Below are 15,501 nucleotides of genomic sequence, written 5' to 3'. Positions count from 1 at the left end.
TTACTAGTAATATGGACAAAAAAAATTAATAAGATCTATATATAAAAAGCAAAATGCAGAGAATGGTGAAATATTCAAAATACCATAAAAGACCTTAGGTTATAACTCAAGGAGGGATCTTTAGGCTGCCCAGTCCTGGCTAGATCCTAGGTCAACATCTTTAACGTTTGTTGGAAGTGGGAATCTCCCGGCAATATGGGTATCTCTGTCGCGGCCCCTGTTGGGCCTCTATCATCAAACTGCCCCACCAGTTTTGGTACCGCTGCGGGAATAGGAAATCCCTCTAATCTAATATGGGGATCCTGCCCCTAGAGTCGGGACGACCGTCTAACCCCTCTACTAGTGCCACCACGCTTAGGGCCCATGATTCTGTCACAAGAAACAGATATTCATTAAACCTGGAATGCACAAAGTGTGGAGTCTATAGGAAGTTAAACCTAATGCTCTAATACCAAGTTGACAGGACCCGACCCAAATTCCATTTTGGAATCTGAGCCGAACCCTATGCGTGTCCTACACCTGGTGGGTGTCGAGCACAAATGACCTAATTGCCCTTCTAACAAAATTTCAGTTTAATAACAAGTTCGACTTCTACCGAAAATTCAGCAGAGTCTCTCCTGTAATTTGATCAATCCCCAAATTTACACCTGTCAAAATAAGCATATATATACAATTCAACTGCCAGCATGCGTATATATACATTCCAATAGTTAAATTTAAGTTCTATGGCAGGTTATTAGAGCAACACTAAGAATTTACAAAAGACGTCAGCTCAATATCATAAGAGCCATACATCAGAATGGAGGAAGCGCGGAAAGTGGGAAATGGCCCTGTGGTGGATCACTGCGCACGCCTACTACCTGGGGGAGCAAAACATTGAAAATGTGAGTGGACCAAAAATAAGGTTTTGAAAATAACATATGAACATACTAACCCTGACAGGACCCGAACCAAATTCCTCTTTGGAATTCGAGTCGAACCCTGTGCGTGTCCGACACTTGGCGAATGTCGGGCACAATTGACCTAATTGCCCTTCTAATTGGAATTCGAGTCGAACCCTGTGCGTGTCCGACACTTGGCGGATGTCGGGCACAATTGACATAATTGCCCTTCTAATTGAAATTTCAACCTTGACTCCTGCCGAAAATTCGGCAGAGTCTCTCCTGAAATTTGCTCAAATCCAAAATTTTCACCTGTCAGAACGAGCAAAAATATCCACACAACCAACTGCCAGCACTTCAATATACAAGCCAATAGTTCTAGTCTCATTCTAGGGCAATATATCAGAGCAGTTCTAATAGTATACAAATAGGTTAATCTTTTTACAAACCAGCAGTTTTGTAACAAGAAGGCGCGGAAGTCAAGATGGCCCTGTGGTGGTTTTTCTGTGCACGCTACAGCCTGGGGGCGCAAAACATTCAAAAACGTGAGTGGACAAAAATAAAGGTTCATAAAATATCCTAAAAGTATACTAACCCCCATTGTAAAAATAGTTAAATAAAACTGAATACGTATTCTGCATTTAAAGCATACTAAACTCAAGGCATTCTATGTAAATCATATTCAAGCTCGATGAATCTCGCATAAAAGCATTGAAATCAAAGCTTGCATAAAAACACTGAAATCAAACTTGCATAAAAGCACTGTACTCAAACCTTGCATAAAAGCGCTGCAATCATATAATACTACCACTCGGATGTACCCCTGTAATTCCGTCAATTCCCCTGACAGGTCTCGGCAGCACAAAGTCTATCCGAGCCGCAAACTGGCAGGATTCAGGGGACTATAGTCAGCATGATCCGCTGGCAGGTCTCGGTGACACAAAGTCAACTCAAGCCGCAACTGGTAGGATTCAGGGGACCGTAGTTAGCCTGATCTGCAATCCTGGCAGGTCTTGGTGACACAAAGTCAACTCGAGCCGCAAATCCTGGCAGGTCTCGGGACACCAAGTCAATCCGAGCCGCAAATCCTGGCAGATCTCGGTGACACCAAGTCAAGCCGAGCCACAAATCCTGGCAGGTCTCGGTGACACCAAGTCAAGCCGAGCCGCAAATCCTGACACTCACGGTCAGGGCGTCCCCGAAACTCGTGAGGCAAATGTCAAGTGCACTGACAAAACTGAGGGTAAACTAGATGTCCGTAGACATTGGCATAACTGAGGGTAATAACCGTAGCTGGGTAGTCACGGTGGTTTAAAATATATAAGATTTCTGAAAAATCTGCTGAAGAACTGAATGTTTATTAAGTCAAGAACTCTGCTATCATCATAAAATATAAGGTTTCTAAAAACTCTGATAAATAACTGAATTTCTGTTAAATCTGAAACTATACTGCCACTTTATCTGATATAAATCTCAGACTCTGCTTTCTATAACTCTTTAGCATATTTCACTAAGCAATACAAAAATAAAGATATTTGGCTTCACAAACCGTGCTAGGACAATTCACCATCAATTAAATTTATTCAAGATCAAATAATGAAATTTATTTATATAAAATCATTTATAAAAGAAAAGTCCACTCACTCCTGGTCCGAGCTCGCTAGACCTCCTGAAGGTCTCTCCTGCGGGCCTGCCTGGTCCCGGGTGCCTGGGTAAACCATCATGAATATTTAATTAATAAAACTGCTCGGTATAAGTTTTTAAGTAAAACCCTGACCCCCGACTTCTAGAAGTGCGTGCACTAACTTTAAAGTCCTTTTCTGCCCACTTAGGCATTTCAGATTTTAAAATCGTCTGAAAAGACTCGAGACTTTACTAAGCGATAAACTTCCACATTGGTCGATACGGAATCCCGTGGGGTCCACGACCTCCAATGACCAATCTGAGAGTTCTTTTAAGTTCCTCACATTTAAGGAACCATATCCTGCAAGTTTGGTCTGAAACTGACGATCGGATTGACCACGATCGTGAAATCATAAAATTTTCAAACCCTAGCCCCAGGGTTCGTGATTTTAGAGTATCTGGGACTCCGATTCACAATCCGTCGAATCCTACACGATTCTGAAATTATTTGGAACAACATATCTGAAATTGAGCACGATCCAACGGTTCAACAGTATCGAACCCGGAAATCGCACAATATGGAAAATCCGTTCGGGGCTCAAACGGCATCCAAATTGAGATCCGCGAAATCCTACGCGCTCGTGACAACATAAGGATCGCAACAAGACACAGTGCCACTGCACTACCCTCACCCACGTGCCGCAGCACGCGCCTGCAGCGATGGGTGTCTAAAGCGATTTCGCCTCGCCAGAAAAACTTCAAACCACGGCTCCAAACTCCTACCCTAGGTAAAACACCATATTTGGAGCCACTTTTGTTCTTGGACCTACCTCAAAAAGTGGCCGGAAGTAGCCGATCACGGAGGCCGAAAATCGACCGAAGTTTCAAACTCAAAAATCCAATAGCTACACTACGAATCGATCTATTCCTACCCAACAGGCAGCTAGAACAGCTCGAGAGGTTCAAGATCCATACCTGGGTCGACGGAAATGGTGGCCGGAGGAGGGAGATCGACGGCGTTGAAGTTTCGGTGAGTTCCCGTCGTTGTTTCGCATTTTTCGGCCAGCACAGGTTGTCGGCGGGAGGGGGAACGGTCGGCGAAGGGAGAGGAGACGATGGCGGTTCGAACGCCACCAGTCCCGTGGCCGGTGGTGCCCTGTGGCGGCGCCGGCACTCCCTAGAAGGCGACGACACGAACAGTGGGCGAGGAGAGAGAGAGAGAGAGAGAGAGAGAGATCGCGCGAGGAGAGAGAAAGGACTGAGCTGTTTTTATAAATCCAACTTTAAAATATTTACGGTTATGCCACTGAGACTCTTTTGACCATAACTCTCTCGTTACAACTCCGATTCGGGCCCACTACGTGTCTATGAACTCATTTCACCGTACTCTACGCAACGGCGTAAGTGGAATTGTCAAATTCCTTCTCGATCAAAAAGTCACCTTTTTGTTAAGAAAATATTTCGAGGGCAAAATTGTCTTTTCGCAAAATAAAATATTCCTTAATTATGAATTTTAGGTTTGGGTTATTACAAACCCCACTTGTAAAAACAGTTATAAAAACTGAATCAATATCCTTATATATACTCATACTGAACTCATGCATTCATATTTATACATATGACACCAAACAATATTTCTGCTAGAAGATATTAAAGTAAAACTCAACCTATCATAAAGGCATACTTATTTATTCTCGCAAAAACCTTAACTTATTATTTATACCTCGTGTCACCATGGTGACACACCCTCGTAGGACTCAGGGTAGCCTGATCCACCATAGTCGCAAGACTCAAGGGACATTAAGCCGACCTGAGTTGCATTTCTCACTCCCACAGTTCGGATATCCCTAAGTCTCGTGGGGCAAAAGCCAAGCATGCTGACTTAACTAAAGACTCTACTTAAAAATCAATAAAACTATCTCCTCTCATCTTAAAATATTACCGCCATCCTAACCGATGTCTAAAGTTCTTACCTTTACTATACTCAGGTACTCTCATCTCGACAGCAAGTAAATAAAATACTCAACCTTAGCAATACATGCCAGAAAGCCCTCCATCTAAAGCATACTTCTATAGATCACATAATGAATATAAATTACATAAAATCATTTTAAAAGCAAAAGTCCACTCACCCCTGATCCGAGCTAGCTGGACCTCATGAAGGACCTTCTTGCGGGTCAGTCCGTACCCGTGTGCTTAATTAAAACATCATGAATATCTAATTATTAAAATTGCTTGGAATAAGCATTTAAATAAAACCCTAACCCCCGACTCCTAGAAGTGTGTGCACTAACTTAAAAACATTTCCTAAGCCCACAAAAGCTTTCCTTACATTTGGGATGGTTGTGCAGTACCTCGGGACTCAAAAAGCCTGAAAGTCCCAAAAAGTCAACCCGGGACCCCGCGGGTCCACGACCTCTAATTTCTGATCCGGAAGCTTCTAGAGGACCCAATATACCTAGGACACATGACCCGTGAGTTTGGTCTCGATCGGATGATCGGATTGACCACGATCGCACGATCGAACAGTTCTTATAACCCTAACCCTAGGGTTCGCGATTTCGGAGTATCCGGGACTCTAATTCCCGATCCATCGAATCCTAAACGATCCTAGGATTGTCTAGATTAACATATCTAAAACTGACTACGATCCGACGGTACAAATGTAATGAACCCAGAAATTACATAATATGCGAGATCCATTCGGGGTTCAAACATTACCCAAATTGAGATCCGCAAATTCCTATGTGCTCATGACAACATGAGGATTGTTTTAGGACTAAATGTGGTCCCCACTAAATTTTCCACGCGCCGCCAGTTGATAAATTTCTGTCGGTTGGAAAAACTACAAACCGTGAGCCCAAACTCCTACCCTAGGTAAAACCCCATATTTGGAACCACTTTTGTTCTCGAACCTACCCCAAAAATTGGCAGGAAGTGGCGGAATTTCTATCTCAAAACTGGTCGAACCTTAACTCTAAAATCGAACTCTCTACACTTCGAATCGATGAAAACCTATCCAACAAACAGCTAGAGCACGAAATAGCTACAAATCCATACCTCACTCGACTGATTTGGTGGCCGGAGGAGAGAGAAACGCACGACCAAAGTTTTGCTGAAAACCAACCGGAATTCTTGTCTTTTCCGACTATATGCGGTGGCCAGTGGTGGGGAAACGGGGGGGCTGAGGTGGTGGCGTGACGCTGGTTCGGTCCTGAGGGTTGGGATGAGGTGTGGCGGTGGCTGGGGGAAAGGAGGGTGACGGCTGGAGAGAGACATCGACAGGGAAGGGGGTTTGTCGAGAGCTGGAAGAGGGAGAGAGTGAACGAGCGAGAGAGAGAGAGAGAGAGAAAAAAAAAAGTCATATTTTTAAAATCTGATTTTTTTTGCCAAATTACAGTTTTGCCCCTCAAATGTAATTTAATCAAATTTCCTTCATTATAACTTCGATTCGAGCCCACTACATGTCTATGGACTTGTTTCTTCGTGCTCCACGCAACGGTGTAAGGGAAAAATCCCAAAATTCCCTCCCGGTCAAAAAGTCTACTTTTTCCTTACTAATTTATTCTAGGGGCAAAATTGTTTTTCTCCCTAATAAATTAATAATTAAATATTATTTTAAGGACCTGGTTGTTACAATCTACCCCCCTTATAAAAATTTTGTCCTCGAAATTGCGTACCTGTCACTCAAAGAGGTAAGGGTACTTCTCCCTCATTTGATCCTCGGTTTCCCATATAGCCTCTTCAACATTATGACTCCTCTACAAGACTTTCACAAGTGGAATATCTCTTGTACACAGAACCTGCGTCTTCCAATCTAGAATCTGAACTGGCTACTCTACATAAGTCAAGTCCTCCTTCAATTCTATTGGTTGTTCCTCTAAGATATGGGAAGGATCGAAGATATACTTACGGAGCATAGAAACATGGAACACGTCATGCAACCGAGAAAGGTCTTAAGGCAATGCAAGTCTATAAGCTATTGGGCCCACATGCTCCAAAATCTCATATGGCCCAATATAACGAGGACTTAACTTTCCTCGTTTTCCAAATCTCATAACACCCTTCCAAGGCGATAACTTTAAAAATACCTAGTCACCAACCTCAAACTGAAGATCATTCCTCCTGTTATCTGCATAACTTTTCTGTCGATCTTGGGCTACTTTGAGTCTTTCTCTTATTAATCCAACCCGTTTCTTAGTCTCCTCTACATCTTCAAACACCTCTAGCCTGTGCTCACCCACTTCATCCCAATACAAGGGTGTTCTACACTGCTTCCCATACAGAGCATCGAATGGAGACATTCTGATACTCGCCTGGTAACTGTTGTTATAAGCAAACCCCATGAGCAGCAACTTCTCATCCCAATCACCTCGAAACTGAAGTGCACATGCTCTCAATATATCTTCCAGGGTCTGGACACCTTTCTGACTGACCATCAATCTGAGGATGAAATGCAGTACTAAATCGTAGCTGGGTCCCAAAAGCTTCCTGTAACTTCATCCAAAAACGGGACGTAAACCGTGGATCTCTGTCTGAGACAATGGATACCGGCACTCCATGCAATCTTACAATTTCATCTATAAAAATCTGAGCCAACTTATTCAAAGTGTAATTCGCTCTCACCGGAAGAAAATGGGCGGACTTGGTGAGTCGATCCACAATTACCCAAACTCCATCATGCTTGTTCAGTGTCCGAGGAAGCTTGAACACAAAATCCATGGTTATGTGCTCCCACTTCCACTCAGGAATCGGAAGTGGTTACAACAACCCTGATGGTGGATCGCATTCATATTTATACATAGTGGCGGAGCCTTGTTTAGGCCTGAAGGGGCCTGGGCCCCCCAAAATTTTTACTCCATTTGATTTTTGCTCTTGCTTTCCTACACATTTAGGAAGTCTATATAATAATAAACTGTTTGTGGTCCCCTCACAAAAGAAAAGATACGTTTCTCTCTCTTTGCAAGTAAAAGAGTAAGTGATTTCTAATAGAAAGACTAAGTAATTTTGGGCCCACCAATATATTAATAAAAAATAAAAGTAGCCAATCAAATAAAGTTTCAAAATATCTCCTTTATCAAATAAGAAGTAGACTTTTACCCAAATAAAAAAGGATTGGGATTTAAATTTTTGTTCCAGCAAAGTTTAGCATTGACTCAATTACAGATGGTTTTCGAGATATGAAAGAACGACGAGCGTTATTTTGATACCTAATTGAATAAACAATTGTTTTCTGCCTTTTATTTTTACAAACATTGTTAAGGTTGAAAAATTGATGTCTTATTTGGTTTATATGTGGGCCCCCCAACACATAAATTCCTGACTCCGCCACTGTTTATACATATAACACCAAACAATATTTTTGCTGGAAGATATTAAAGTAAAACAAAACCTATCATAAAGGCATACTTATTTATTCTCTCCAAAACCCTAACTTACTATTTATACCTCGTGTCATCGTGGTGACACACCCTCGCAGGACTCAGGGTAGCCTGATCCGCCCTCCTCGCAAGACTCAAGGGACACTAAGCCTACCTGAGTTGCATTTCTCACTCCCACAATTCAGATATCCCCAAGTCTCATGGGGCAAAATCCAAGCATGCTGACTTAACTAAAAACTCTACTTAAAAATAAATAAAACTATCTCCTCTCATCTTAAAACACTGCCGCCATCTTAACTGATTTCTAAAGTTCTTACCTTTACTATACTCAGGTACTCTCATCTCGGCAGCAAGTAAATAAAATACTCAACCTTAGCAATACATGCCATAAAGCCCACGATCTAAAGCATACTTCTATAGATCACATAATGAATATAAATTGCATAAAATCATTTTAAAAGCAAAGGTCCACTCACCCCTGATCCGAGCTAGCTGGACCTCTTGAAGGTCCTTCCTGCGGGTCGGTCCGTGCCCGTGTGCCTGATTAAAACATCATGAATATCTAATTATTAAAACTACTCGGTATAAGCATTTGAATAAAACCCTGACCCCGGCTACTAGAAGTGCGTGCACTAACTAAAAACATTTCCTAAGCCCACAAAAGCTTTCCTTACATTTGGGATAATTGAGAAGTACCTTGAGACTCAAAAAGCGCTAAAGTCCCAAAAAGTCAACCCGGGACCACGCGGGTCCACGACCTCTAATTTCTGATCCGGAAGGTACTAGAGGTCCCAATATACCTAGGACGCACGTCCTGTGAGTTTGGTCTCGATCGGACGATCGAATTGATCACAATTAGATGATCGAACAGTTCCTATAACTTTAAACCTAGGGTTCGCGATTTCAGAGTATCTGGGACTCCGATTCCTGATCCGTTGAATCCTAAACGATCCTGGGATTGTCTAGATTAACATATCTGAAACTGACTACGATCCGACGGCTCAAATGTATTGAACCCGAAAATCACACAATATGTGAGATCCGTTCGGGGTTCAAACGTTACCCAAATTGAGATCCGTGAATTCCTACTCGCTCGTGACAACATGAGGATTGTTCTAGGACTAAATGTGGTTACAACTAAATTTCCCACTCACTGCCACACGCGCTGGCATCGCGTGGGTGACTTGATAAATTTCTGGCAGTCGGAAAAACAACAAACCGCCTACCCAAACTCCTACCCTAGGTAAAACACCCTATTTGGAACCACTTTTGTTCTTAGACCTACCCCAAAAACTGGCCGGAAGTGGCCGAAATTTCTATCTTAAAACCGGTCAAACCCTAACTCTAAAATCGAACTCTTTACGCTTCGAATCAATGAAAACCTATCCAACAAGCAGCTAAAGCACGAAAAATAGCTAGAAATCCAATCCTTACCTCACTTGACTGATTTGGTGGCCGGAGAAGAGAGAAACGCACTGCCAAATTTTTTCTAAAAATCGGCCGGAATTCTTGTCTTTTCCGACGATCTGCGGCGGCCAGTGGCGACGAAATGGGTGGGCTGAGGTGGCGACGTGACGCTGGTTTGGTCCTGAGGGTTGGGATGAGGTGTGGCGGTGGCTGGGGGAAAGGAGGGTGATGGCTGGAGGGAGAAGTTGACCGGGGAGGGGGGTGTGTGTTTGTCGCAAGCTAGAAGAGAGAGAGAGAGAGAAAAAAAAAAAAAATAGAGTCTGATTTTTGAAATATGATTTTCTGGCAAATTACGGTTTTGCCCCTCAATGTAATTTAATCATATTTCCTTCATTATAACTCCAATTCGAGCCCACTACGTGTTTATGGACTCGTTTCGTCATGCTCCACACAACTGTACAAGCGAAAATCCCAAATTCCCTCCCGGTCAAAAAGTCAACTTTTTCCTTACTAATTTATTTTAAGGACCAAATTGTCTTTCTCCCTAATAAATTAATAATTAAATATTATTTTAAAGACCGGGTTGTTACATCTGTTTTTTGTTTCTTAATTTTAAATTGAATTACTAATATATATATATATAAAAGTTGGGAAAAAAAAAAAAGGAAACTAATTTGCACAAGTGTGATATTTGGTGACTAGTAATATGTACAAAAAAATTTTTGATAAAATCTATATATAAAGAGCAAAAGGTAGAGAATGGTGAAATATTCAAAATACCAGAAAATGCCTTAGGTTAATGAAAACATTAAAAATAGAAATTATTTATTAAATGAAGATAATATGGTAAATTCACTTTTTTTTTATATTAAAAAAATTTAATTAAAAACAAAATCAGATAATGAGTCCTATTTTTATATAACATAACTACCCATATTTTTTAAAATTCTAAAAAAGAGAGAAAGAAAAAAAGAGAGTAAACTAATTGACTTGAGCGTGTACCAAAAGGCTAGTATTTGATAATTTACGACATATTATTGTCAAATACTAATGTGGAGCAAAGAAGTGGTGCTAAATTGTAAAGTAAAAATGAAAAACCAAAGATTCATGCTTGTTAATTAAAGATGTAGGATGACATGAAATTCTTAAAATAGGTAGATACCAATTAACTGTGAACCACAGGCCACAGATAAAAGAAGGCCCCAAATGGGGCGGTCAACCACCAAAAGCTAACACGGCTTCCCTCCTTCTCCCCTATCATTCCAACATCATTTCCTTACAGAAACTTTTGTAAATTTCTCTCTGTCGAGCTAAGAAGCAAGAGCCCCATTCTTAATTTCTAGCTATTTACCTCGTAAATAAAAGAAGAAGAAAGAAGAAAAAAACAACAGAGACTTGTCTGGTGTTGTAATTCCATGACATAAATTTAAGGAAGAGTAGAAGCTAGATATGTCCTAGCATAGCGGTTTTTTATTTGTTATTATTTTCGTCGTGGCTGTGGTGGTGACGGTGACATCGATCAAGGTGGTAGGAAATTAATTCAAGATGGCGGCAGCGGTAGCTGCGGTGAAAGCTGCGGCGAATAATTCGTCAGATGGTTCAATAGTATGTTATGCACCAACCATGATCACCACAAACGGTATATGGCAGGGTGACAATCCTTTGGACTACTCCCTCCCGCTCTTCATTTTGCAGTTAACTATGGTCGTCGTTACTACTCGTATCCTCGTTATAATTCTCAAACCCTTTCGTCAACCTCGTGTCATCTCAGAAATTATGGTACATTACCTAATCTACCTATAATAATTTCTCATTATAACTACTTATTAGTTGAAAGCATGCAAGTTCTTTTGGTTTCTATATCCATCTCTATATGTTCATCGATCGTGTATAATAAGTTCACATTTATTCATTTAGTCGAAAATTAATGTAACCATGCACATATATATATATATATATATATATATATTCATTTAAATTCCAAATTCTGGTAATGTTTTCGGAATTTAAATTTGTATAAACTAAACTAATTAATTGATGATTTTGATGGCATATGAATATATACAGGGTGGAGTATTATTGGGGCCATCGGTGCTTGGAAAGAGTGATAAATTCGCCACCACAATATTCCCTCTAAGAAGTGTGATGGTCTTGGAGACAATGGCAAATGTGGGTCTCCTCTATTTCCTCTTCCTTGTTGGATTGGAGATGGATATTTCCGTAATTCGGCGCATGGGCAAGAGGGCCATCGTCATTGCCATTGCCGGCATGATCCTCCCCTTTCTCATCGGCGCCGCCTTCTCCTTCCTCCTCCACAAGCGAGAGCAACCCATGAACCAAGGGACTTTCATTCTCTTCCTCGGCGTCGCCCTCTCCGTCACCGCCTTCCCTGTACTCGCCCGTATACTAGCCGAGCTCAAGCTCGTCAACACCGAGCTAGGCAGGATCGCCCTCTCCTCCGCCCTCGTCAACGACATGTGCGCCTGGGCCCTCTTAGCCTTGGCCATTGCCCTTGCGGAAAACGACACCACCTCGTTGGCTTCCCTTTATGTCGTCCTCTCCAGCGCAGCCTTTGTCCTCATCTGCATCTTCATCGTCCGCCCTGCCGTGTGCTGGATCATCCGAAGAACCCCCGAGGGAGAGAGCTTCAGCGACTTCTACATCTGCCTCATCCTCACCGGTGTCATGATCTCGGGCTTCATTACCGACGCCATCGGGACCCACTCCGTTTNGGCGCCTTCGTGTTCGGTTTAGTCATCCCCAACGGGCCTCTGGGCGCCACCCTGATCGAGAAGCTGGAGGACTTTGTCTCGGGGCTTTTGCTTCCTCTTTTCTTCGCAATTAGCGGTCTCAGAACCAACGTAAGCAGCATCCAGGGGCCTGGCACGTGGGGGATTTTGTTACTGGTCATATTTCTGGCATGTGTGGGGAAAATTGCAGGCACTGTCATCGTCTGCCTCTTCTACCAGATGCCCTTCGACGAAGGCTTCACTCTAGGCCTGCTCATGAACACCAAAGGCCTGGTCGAGCTCATTGTGCTCAATGTCGGAAGGGACCAGAAAGTTTTGGACGACGAGGCGTTTGCCATTATGGTGATTGTGGCTGTCGTGATGACCGGAATCATCACCCCCATCGTCACCACCGTTTACAAGCCGGCCAGAAGGTTTATACCTTACAAACGACGTAGCATTCAGAGATCCAAGCCTGACGCGGAGTTGCGAGTACTTGTCTGCATCCACACCCCTCGAAATGTGCCCACTATGATCAATCTCCTTGAAGCTTCCCACCCCACTAAAAGATCCCCGCTCTGCATCTACGTCCTCCACCTGGTGGAGTTGAGCGGGCGGGCTTCCGCCATGCTCATTGTCCACAACACTAGAAAATCCGGCAGACCTGCGCTCAACAGAACTCAGGCCCAGTCGGATCACATCATCAACGCTTTTGAGAACTATGAGCAGCACGCCGGTTGCGTCTCCGTGCAGCCTCTCACAGCCATCTCTCCCTACTCCACAATGCACGAGGACATCTGCAACTTGGCGGAAGACAAGCGCGTCGCCTTCTTAATCATTCCTTTTCACAAGCAGCAAACAGTGGACGGAGGGATGGAGGCCATGAACCCCGCGTTTCGAACAATGAACCAGAACGTTCTTGCAAACGCTCCTTGCTCAGTTGGGATTCTCGTGGACCGAGGCCTCAACGGCTCCAACCGCTTGGCTGCCAACCAAGTGTCTCATCACGTGGTCGTTCTCTTCTTCGGGGGACCCGACGATAGAGAGGCGCTGTCCTACGCGTGGAGGATGTCAGAGCATCCGGGGATAAGCCTGACCGTGATGCGGTTTGTTCCTGGGGATGGCGCTGAAGGAGCGAAAAGCGCTTCTGCTTCTGCTGCTGCTTCCGCCACTACCGCTACTGATGCGGAGGGGAACAATTCAAGGATACTGTCGGTGGAGACGGACTTAGGGTGGGAGAAGCAACTGGACGAGGAGTTGATCAATGATTTTAGAATGAAGAATGCCAACGACGAGTCCATTCTTTACACTGAGAAGTTTGTGAATAACGGAGAGGAGACGGTGGCGGCGATTAGGTCAATGGACAACGTTCATGACCTGTTTATTGTAGGGAGAGGGCAAGGCATGATATCGCCTTTAACGGCGGGACTGACGGACTGGAGTGAGTGCCCGGAACTTGGGGCCATTGGGGATTTGTTAGCTTCTTCAGATTTTGCAGCGACGGCCTCGGTTTTGGTGATGCAGCAATATGTTGGGGATCAAGATCAAGGCCCTGCGGAAGACGTAGACACCCTTCAAACGCCAAACAGCCCAGACGAACAAAACGCACAGTTTAACAATCTCGACCAGATCAACCGCAGGTCTACACCACCCAGGCCCCAAGATGGTTTTAACCCCTAATTGTTAATTTTTGTTTTCACCATTGTTCATATTTCAAATTTTGATTGTTTATTGCAAAGAAAGAAAGAAAGAAAAAACACAACAATAACAATGATGCTGTTAATTACATCATGGCTTTTGTAATTAAAAAACTAGTTTTTTTGTTGTAACTTATCTTTTTGCCTTTGATCAGACATCTCTATTATATAATTTGCTTCAATCTTCTAGTGTTCAATCAATAAGCTCAAAACGGTTTAGTCCGCATTGAGAGTCGTTGGCTCCTCCCCACCGGCAATGGGTGATTTTTCTCTGAGTTATGTCTCATTCACGAGGTTTTTACTTCTTTTCTCCTTTCTATTCATCCTCAATTTAGTTTTCCTTAAGTTAAGTCCGAACCTTAAAATCCTAATCCACACGGACTCCCCCATCCACCATCACTGTTTTCTAGCCTCCAACTCTCACTTCTACACTCCTTTTGTCCCTTCTCTATTATAGTATCCTCCACCACATGAGACTACTTCCATCAACTCTCTTCGGTGGCACAACCTGGTGTTGGGAGGCTTTTAAAGTGCAATGTGTGCACTCTTTGCTTGGATTGTATCCTCCTTGGGCTTGCTGTGGGTGGTGTGGTGTTGTGCTACGGCTGTGGGCTTACTTTGATAAAAATAAAAAACGAAAACAAATATTCATTGGAAAAGCCCACTTCTTAAAACTGGACTGCAAGAGGGAGACCCTACAAACTAGGATTGGTTAGAAATTACACATGCCTATTGCAAAGAGAGTATTTTTGCTCATTACTTTAATTCAAAGTATACCCTCATCACAATTTTCAATATTTGAAATATGTTCACGAGCATAACTATGGTTTCATAAATACTAAATAAAAAATTAACTATAATTAAACCCATAGACATGGGCAGAGCCACACTAAGGGCTACAAGGAGCTGTAGCCCAGTGTGGTTTTTTAAGAAAAAAAATATAAAACCTATATATTTAACTTATCTTTAATATTAGCTCAGTCAGTGGCACTGTAGATATTACCTTATTTCCATTTTCAACATTAATTTATTATTTTACTTTTATTTATTTTTATATTACTCAATTTACTTAAGTTTAAGTTTACAATGTAAATAAGGAAGTACCCCCCATTTGGATTGAAATAAAAATACTAGAAAATCAAATTCCCACCCAATCAAAATATGAAAAATCGGTTTTAGTGCAAAATACGATTTAGGCTAAAAATGATGGCTCATTAAGTCAATATATACTTCATACTAAAATTCCATAAAATCAAGTTTTCTTATTTGATATGTGAGGAATAAAAGCCGCTAAAAATTATCTTGAGAAAATGATTATTCTGAAAACCTATTTTTCATACTTAGTCAATATTTTTACATAAAACAACTTTTCATGTGTGATATGAATGCATAAAGGAACCTAAGGTCAATCTAGGTAAAAAGCCTTAAATGTTCAATTTACTATGATGTTAAACCTTATTTGGTTTATGTTAAAGCTTATTGAAAATTAGTCCATGGAGCTATGAACTAGCTTGGTTTATACGATTTAATATTTACTTTTATTTCTAGAAAGACTATAGAAATTGTAAGTTTTTTAAAAAATAATTATTAAATTTTAAGCTAATAACTTTAGCTAGCCTACCCATTAAAAAATTCATAATTCCACTATTATCCATAGACACGTATTAAATATTAAAAATGATGGTGAGAATACACTTTAAATTAAAGCGGTGAGCAAAACAAATAACAAGACAACAAAATAAGAAAACAAACCAAACGCACAGAAGACGACAGCAAAAGTCAC

The 15,501-nt window shown here is 42.0% G+C and overlaps 1 protein-coding gene across 1 annotated transcript; it reads left to right on the top strand.

Moving 5' to 3' along the window:
• The first annotated feature begins 10,573 nt into the window (after positions 1–10,573).
• LOC117624982 (cation/H(+) antiporter 15) lies at positions 10,574–13,872 on the top strand. Its single transcript, XM_034356533.1, is given in 3 exon segments — positions 10,574–11,071; positions 11,360–12,020; positions 12,023–13,872. Coding segments are annotated over 3 exon segments (2,574 nt in total). The 5' UTR covers positions 10,574–10,837; the 3' UTR covers positions 13,702–13,872.
• The last annotated feature ends 1,629 nt before the right edge of the window (positions 13,873–15,501 follow it).

The sequence above is a fragment of the Prunus dulcis genome, chromosome 4 (genome assembly GCF_902201215.1).
Source record: "Prunus dulcis chromosome 4, ALMONDv2, whole genome shotgun sequence".
Lineage (NCBI taxonomy): Eukaryota > Viridiplantae > Streptophyta > Magnoliopsida > Rosales > Rosaceae > Prunus > Prunus dulcis.
Note: the sequence above shows the minus strand (reverse complement) of the source record. Positions and strands in the feature narration are given on the sequence as shown.